At 43.8% G+C, this 8,650-nt stretch overlaps 1 protein-coding gene across 1 annotated transcript; it reads right to left on the bottom strand.

Annotated features, from left to right (window-relative positions):
• Positions 1 to 3,786: 3,786 nt before the first annotated feature.
• Positions 3,787 to 8,347, bottom strand: TPBG (trophoblast glycoprotein). Its single transcript, XM_056565961.1, has 2 exons — positions 7,565 to 8,347; positions 3,787 to 7,065 (listed from the first exon to the last, which is right to left on the bottom strand). The coding sequence occupies exon 2, from the start codon at positions 6,852 to 6,854 to the stop codon at positions 5,652 to 5,654; it is 1,203 nt and encodes a 400-aa protein (XP_056421936.1). The 5' UTR covers positions 6,855 to 7,065; positions 7,565 to 8,347; the 3' UTR covers positions 3,787 to 5,651.
• Between the last annotated feature and the right edge of the window lie 303 nt (positions 8,348 to 8,650).

Here is an 8,650-nt window from a genome sequence, read left to right as displayed (position 1 = left end):
ATAACATGCCAGTTTGATCACGAGTTGAACAAAGTAACAAAGAAACATCCCACCCAAATTGGCTTTTTTTTTATTCATTTTTTTTTTTTGCAGCATAATGTATTACAAAAATTACAAAGTACAATTGGTCTGATCACACACAAAAAAAAAATGGGTCAGAAGCATATATATAAAAGAAATATAAAAGTTGTGGTTATTGAAAGGAATAAAAAATGTGATACAAAAATTAAAATTGGCTGCATCATTAAGGGTTAACTCAAGGGATGGTGTATTATAGGGTTTATGTACTATCAGGGCACAGACCATGAAATAGACGAGGAGTCCAACTAATGATACATGGCAAGCTGGGAAAATCAGTCTATCAATAACGTTAGCGACATTCGCATAGCACATAGCATCAGTTTCCATGCATATAGTGAAGCAGTCTACATACATTAGATCTAAATACGGGACCACTCCCTGTGAAAATGATTATGGGATTTTGTCTTTTGCTACAACTTTACTTTATAGGGGGGAAATAAGGTCTGAACTATCTTGAGACCTAGGCAGTAAATGTACTTGGCATGTTTGAGGGTTCTCTGACATCTGCACAGCAGACAGCAGTTGTTTGTCGTTACATCTGAGGACGATACAACCATCAAGTCTAAGAATGAAGCTGAATAAGAAAAATACATACAAAGCTAATATTTGGTTGCCATATTCTGCATCCTGTACTTGTTCTCATTAAACATCTTTTAGCTCACTTTCCTTATGAAAAGAAGTATCAACAGTGACATCTGCAGGTTTAAGCTTACATACCACAGAACACTCCAGTGGAATCCCATCAATGCAATACCAAAAAAAATCTGTTTATTTTCCACAAAGTCCATTGCATTAAATACATTAGGGCAACAACTTAAACAAGCATGACCTTTCCGTTCTGGCTTGTGGGGTCCCTAAGCCAAACTTTGGACACCTTTATCTTTTCGAGTCAAGCTCCTTCACGAGTGTATAATATTTAGTAAATACATTTACTGTAACATATTATATTGGTAAATAGGTGCCTTAGATTGATAGAACAGAATACGATTAAAACTTCTAAACGTTCCTAAATTACTATGAGTGCAAGTATGAAACAAGTTATGCATTTAATATATTGTGCAATATTTATATGTATTTCTTGTTTTTTTAAGCAGATTGGAGCCGGTACATTTTACCTCCGACTTCCCAGCCCTATTTCATTGCTCAGTTTGGAGATTTATTATGGATGTCAGAGCTCTCAAAGCTCAATTCGAAAAGATGTGTAATATGGAAATACAAACATTTGTAACTTACATCTTTATACAATTCACACAACATCACAGAATGTAGGTTATTTAGTTTCTTTCGGGACAGGAAAGAAAGTTATAAAGTTGTTTTCTTTACCGACCACTAGTTATAAATCATTTCATCTCAGGCACTTACGAGACAGCCTGTCCACCGCAACATAGAAGAGTAGTATATATTCTCATAACAACCAAAGCCTTTAAGGCAATCTGTCAGCTGCCATTCACGTTTCATACTGCTGACACTGTCATTACAAGGAGACACAAGGTACCGTTCATATATTGTCTGTGCCTTTATAACATATATGTTTTTATTCTCCGGTGTAAAGAGGTGTTCCTGAGCCCCTGAAGTGCTGAGAGCTGAAACGCTTCCTCACTTCACCTCGCATGCCTGTTTAATTCAGGTCTCAGCTTTCAGTGCCTAGCCTAGTTTATAAATCTTGGTCCTGTGCTGTGCATACAAATTGTGTGCAGGTGTTAGGTTTGGAAACACAGGGCTAGGCTTCCAACTGATTATCAATCAACCAGCAACAGGGATAGTAGAGGGAGTGAGAAGGCATTCCAGCACTTCATGGGCTTGCACCAGAGAATGAAAGCATTTTTTTTTTTGTGTTAGGAAAGAACAGACAGATATATAAAAAGGTACCATGTGTCTCCTTGCCCTAACAGCTATATAACAGTGTCAGCTGTTTGGAACGTGAACTGCAGCTGACATATTCCCTTTAAGTCTATATTTCTTCATCCTTCCCATTACAGTAAACAATGCCAAGAATTTTAAACCTAAACCTTTGCCTGCAAATATATCAGTGATTTACAACTCCACATTGTCAGTTTATTCACTTTACCCTTCACGAATAATTTTTTCTTAGCAGAAAGTCTGAATTTATTTTCTACCCTGAAAAGCGTACGGCTCTGATCATACTGTATATTTTTCAATGTCAGATGAAAAATGAAACTAATAGATTTGTTCTGGCCTGTGTCAGTGAAAGTGTCTCCGCAATGAATTGAAATTTTATAGCATAGGAGATTTTGTCTAGCATTTACAGTAAAGTTGGGTAAAGATTAGGGGTGCTGGTTCACTTGTGTAGATACGGCAGGTGTAGCTACCTGTAGGGGGCACCAGGGAGACAGATGTCTTCCTTTTAGAAGAGTGCTAACTGAAAACTAGGTCACAAAACAGAATATCAGCTGTCTCAGCATTGAAGGTTAAAGAGTAAATGTCATGATGTCCGGCTCGGGAACAATCTCGTAGCCTGAGATTTATCCAAAGATATCCTGATCAGGAGACATATGTCCAGAATTCCTATTCAAGTCTACTGTCATTTCAGACATCCTGACCGTGTCATTTTGGGGCAAGTTTTTTTGTGCCACGTAATTGTCTGGGAATATTAAACATATACTGCCACCAGACATCATGACAGGCATGCTTTAGGAAACCATTAATTCTTGATACAGTGACCCCTCGACCTACGATGGCCCCGACATAGGATAATAAACAGGGCCATCGCGTAAACGGCTGTCCGGCAGCGCTGACTACTTCAGCTACCGCCGGATAGCCGTTTACGGTGCCCCGTGTGGTCCGCTGACGATCACTTACCTGTCCTTGGGGGTCCAGCGCGCCCTCTTCAGGATCCCCTGCATCGTCGGCGATCTCAATCGATGTCATCACGTCGTCCAGTCATCCAATAGGAGCGGCGTGCGTAGCGACGTGATGGCAGCGACCGAGGATGCCGGGGAAGCAGAGGCCTTGCCGGATTGTCAGGGACGCGGCGACAGCGATGGACGGCAACAACCCGGGCAGCGGTGACGAGCGGTGATGGTCCGGAGCGGCGGGGACAGGTGAGTACAACTTCCTCTACCAGTGGTCTTCAACCTGCGGACCTCCAGATGTTGTAAAAATACAACTCCCAGCATGCCAGGACAGCCGTTGGCTGTCCGGGCATGCTGGGTGTTGTAGTTTTGCAACATCTGGAGGTCCGCAGGTTGTAGACCACAGTCCTATACTTTACATTGCACGGATCCCTCAACATGCAATGGTTTCAACAGACGATGGTCCGTTTGGAACGGATTACCATCGTATGTTGAGGGACCACTGTATTTCATTTGGCTGCTTAGAACGAATACATTACATTCAATGCAAAATGATAGTTTACATCTAGTGTCCCTTTAAAAAGTAATCACATCCACAAGGAAAACAAAGAAAAAAAAATGTCAAAACAAAGGATGCGGTAAAATATTGAACACTTGCGGGTACAGACTTCTGCTGAGTCACTACATCGATCCTAAAGACACACAATGTACTACAATAGCAACTAAAAGTACTCCCACCCACTACACTCAGGTTTATAGCAGTTCTGACACTGCTAAATGACAGCAAATTACAGGATGGCCAAGGATGATTTTTTTTTTTTTTTTTTTATATTAAAGACATGATTTTCTAGTAATAAAAAGATAGAACGTGTGCAACCATTGCTGTGAAAACCATAAGTTGTAAAGTTTATTTATCACAAAGCCCAACAGAGTTACAGCATGACATGATGTTATTCCTAGTGCAATAAAAGAGAAAAGGAAAATCAGGAGCAAACAGCATTGCTCCCACGAGGTGGTCCACATGAAGGACTGCAAGACTAAAAAGTTCCGGCACAGCATACGCACATATACCGTACATTCAGGGTAGAGATTCTTGACTGCCCTGAATGCAGGTAGGATTAATACTTCAGGGCAGGCAGGAAAACTGCGGAGATTACATTCTTTTGTTACATTGGAAAGGTAATTACTAACTCTGGTTGACTTGTCCAAGAACAGCTTCAACCTACGGGGATACAGATTAAGACACTATTTATATGTTGATGTGTGATGCCAACATCTTAGGTTAGTATTTACATTTTCATTCAAAGACGCATTATTCCATTATTATGTATGAAGCTCGAACAATTGAACCGTGTGTCCACAGCTGCACAGTAAGAGACAAGCACATTTTTTTTAAATGACATTTAATTCGATTCACTTTAAAATCTGGTTTATGTATTGGCAAACTTCAGAAACTATAAACATCCAACTGTCCTTGGCAAAGTCACAGACATCATTATAAACTTTACAGGCCCAAACAATGAAAGAAGTGGCTTAAAATATCTAAACCATTTGAGCAGGCCACTGGGTGAACTGTATTGCAAACCCTTCTGATAGGAACTGGTTAAGACAGAAACACATGCATTGTATAAAATCCAATATTCACATGCAAACCAGATAACACCACTGCTTAATACTGCCGGAAAAGCATTTGCACACAGATGAACAGAAAAGGGTTAACTGACTGTTAAAGCCATACTTGGCATGGTTCACCCTATTGCTAGTACATACTTCCATTTTATTATTATTATTATGCTTTATTTCAGTTTACAGGTCAATGCAAAAATCATGGTTTAGCATAGATCGGTATCATAAAAAATAGACAAAATGTATTTTATACAGACTTATTGCAGACTCCATTCATTGTATATACTGTACATATATTGTTATTCTAGTTACTACTAAAAGAAACACTTTTAGCATGTCATCCTCCTCCTCTATATAAGGCATGGGATAAAAGAAATCAAACATTTCCATTGCATCCCTGTCACTTGCTTCCCACTAAGTAGATGGAATAAGTAGATCTTTGGGCAGAAAACATCCACACACGGATTATTTTAACATATTCTTTATTGAGTCGGAGTTATTAAAATCAGACGCAGTTTATAGAAATTCTGATCGGATATAAACTGCGTATACCTTATAAAAACAGTGCAAAAGTATTACTGTCGATGCTTTCCAATACAGGATGTCAAGTAGTTAAAAAAAAAAGGCGCACATGCTTGTCCTCATGTTGTACATGCAAAAAATTGCAACTTTGGAAGCATTCTCACAACTCAATAGTTCACAAAGAGTTATAAAAAAAAATGAAAAGAAACAAATCTTGAGGCAGTTGTCGTTGACTGGTAGCTGGATTGGGCAATGGGTGGTACTAACTGAAAACCCAAAGAATGGAAAAGATAAAGCAAAGTATTGTTGCTGCTCTGCTACTGTCTCGTACAGTTTTTCCAGGAGCAAATTCCTATGAGCAGTAAAACAACAAGTCTGCTCAGTATGGATGTTTAGCATGCGAAGTTCAGACTGTACAGTACAAATTATAATGCAGCAATAAATTCACAGTCAGATGGAGGCATTCAGAAGCCCTGCGAGGAGACGCTATTTTCTTGTGGTCTAGTTCTCCAGCAGGGAGTGAGGAGAGCAAGCTCAGGGTTAAATGCATTATCTGTACATTAAGTTCATGCATAGATAAAGTGTTGCTCTTGTCCACAAAAATTATCTTTATACATCTGAGTTTGTGCTCAAGTTTGTCAGCCTGGGATCTGCATTGATCTCGTATCTATAGTGATAACCCTCCATGTGATCTCTGCATGCATCTCTGATGTTGTAGATCCACTTTTTAATACCTTTCCTGTTCAGATACAAGACCAGCAGAAAGATCACTCCTATGAGGGCTAGCACTATACCCAGAAAGACATAGGAGGTCTGTAAGCTGTTGTCATTTACATACGGGGGGCACTCCAGCTCAGAGACTTTGATAGAAAGCAATGAAATGTTACTCATCTTTTCTGGTTCGGAGCAACGCAAGCTGGAGGAATCCTTCACAATGGTCGTGTCCTTGAGCCAAATGACGAAGGGTTCGATATCACAGTGACAGACCCAGCTGTTGTCACCGAGGAACACGGACAAACCAGGTTGGCTGGAAAAATCTAAAAGTGTTGTGTTTTTTATGTTTTTTAAAGAGTTATTTCTCAGATCCAAAGTCTCAAGGCTGTCAAGATTGGTGAAAATCCCAGATCGGAGGCTGACCAGGGAATTGTTGCTCAGGTCGAGGTCTTTCAGGCTGGGCAGGGAGTTGAACATGCCTGTGGGTAAGTACAGGAGATTGTTCCCACTCAGGTCTAGCTTCTGAAGATTACTTAGGGATCCATTCTGTAGGGCCCCTGCCACAAAGAAGATCATGGACTCATTGTAAAGAGAGTTTCGGAGGTTCAGCTCCAGTAGCGGACTGCTAAGGTCACCACCAACTTGGAAGGACAAGTCACTGATATTAGCCAACTTATTGTTACTGAGATCCAGATGCTTTAGCCCTGGAAGGTTTCTGAAGGTATTCCTGCCCAGTTCCTGGAGGTGGTTACTACTGAGGCCAAGATTGCTAAGGTTAGTCAAGACTTCGTGGAAGGACGCCTCGTGTAAACTATAGATGTGGTTGTATGTGATGAAAAGATTCTTCACGTAGGATGGAAGGTTCCGGGGCACCTCTTTTAGATCCTTGTTCACACATTTCACAGTCCGGGCTAGATCTGAACATTCACAAGAGGCCGGGCAGAGAGTCTGTTGTTCGGACTGAGACCATACACTGCCCAGGACATGCACAAGCACTAGGACTAGCAGTAGGGACCCCTTCAGATTTCTGCCATCAGCACCTAGTCGGGGCCCCCTCCTCCAGAGCCCCAATGAAGAGGGTACATGAGAGGAAGGCATCTCCCCAGCTATGGTGCTGTAACCCCAGGGCTCCCCTGTACTGAGAGTTTGGGAACACTGTCTGCTCTAGAAGAAATGCCAAGCAGATGTGCAGTGTGAACTGTGGCGAACCTTCCCTCCTGGTGCCAGCTCCTTACATGGGATCACACAATGCCACCTTCAGGCTGCTGATAGACGTCTCTGGACAGGCGACGAGCACCCACAAGGGAACCTGAGGGGAACAGAAGCAGAGAAGTCAGCCCTGGCAGAGACATGGTAACACAGCATGCTCCTGATCCCACTTTCCCTCTGCTCGCCTTGTCATGGGGTTAATTCAGGTTTCAGGTTACATCCTCCACGCCCTTCATCTTCAAGTGATTAACCCTTCCCCCTCCAGTGGGCATCTCACTAACACATTCTTATCACTAACACCCTATCAGAGTACTATCACACCATCATCACTATCACAATACTAACTCATCAACAGTATCACACGACTATCACAAGAACACGACCACACTACTATCACATCACCACTATCACACTGTTCTCACTATCACACTACTCTTCCACTATTCACTATCACACCCTCACCATGGGATCACTATCCCCCAGCATGATGTGCAGATAACTCCAGGCAGCTCCACAAGTCTTCTTCACAACTTCTCCCAGCTCCCCTAACACTTCCCGCATCACTCCGTTCCCACCCTGCGCCTTCTCTGCGACTTTACCTGCAGCCGGGAGTCGTCCGTTGTTTGAGGGAAATTCCTGGCACTGGTCTCCGGGCAGCTACTCCTCCACCTCCAGCCGCTCACTCCGCTCTCCTGCTGCTCCCCGGCCCCGCCTCCCCGGGAGATACCACCTGCATCCAGGGGTGGGGGGCGGAATATAGGCGGCAGGTAAAAGCTTTACTTCAAAGCTGTGCTCCACTACGGATTCCGCGCACTCCATATAGTACAATGGGGAAGTGGTGGCGGCGCAGGAAGACACTGCTCGCCCGTAGCCATGTCCAGAGGGAGCAGCGCGCGCCGTGTGAACACCCCTCTGTGGGATGAGCGCGTCTTGTTCCCGGATCCGCCCTCTCCGCTCTAGAGGAGGCAGCTAGGCTGGTGGGGAGCACATGAGTGTACGGAGCGGAGCGGGTTGCCGGGCAGCAGGCTGGGGCTTCGCCGTGTCCTCGCGCTAAACCCCTCGTTCTCCTGCTGCTGAGCTTTCTAATAGCAGGAGACCTAATAGCCCGTCTAATGGAGGTGTCCCCAACCTGTGGCGTACTACAACTTCCATCATGTCAGGACAGGCTAAGCGTTATTATAGTTGCACAACACCTGGAGAACCGCAGTTTACATAGTGTTACCCAACCAGTGTATCTCCAACTTTTGCACAACTACAACTCTCAGCATGCGCTGTCCAGGTATGCTAAGAGTTGTAGTTTAGCAAGCCCAACCTGTGGCGTACTACAACTTCCATCATGTTAGGACACGCTGAGCACTGAAGTTGCACAAGAGATGGACCGTATCTCCAGCTGTTGCAAAACTACAACTCCCAGCATGCCCGGACAGCCGAAGGCTGTCCGGGCATGCTGGGAGTTGTAGTTTAGCAACAGCCGAAAGCACACTGGTTGGGAAACACTGCGTTAAAGGAGTAGTCCAGTGGTGACCCAGTGGTGAACAACATCCCCTATCCTAAGGATAGGGGATAAGTTTGAGATCGCGGGGGTCCGATCGCTGGGGCCCCCTGCGATCTCCTGTACGGAGCCCCGACAGCCCGCGGGAAGGGGGCGTGTCGACCTCCGCACGAAGCGGCGGCCGACACGCCCC

This window comes from Hyla sarda, chromosome 3 (genome assembly GCF_029499605.1).
Source record: "Hyla sarda isolate aHylSar1 chromosome 3, aHylSar1.hap1, whole genome shotgun sequence".
Lineage (NCBI taxonomy): Eukaryota > Metazoa > Chordata > Amphibia > Anura > Hylidae > Hyla > Hyla sarda.
The sequence above is the reverse complement of the archived record's forward strand: the minus strand, read 5'-3'. Positions and strand labels throughout refer to the sequence as shown.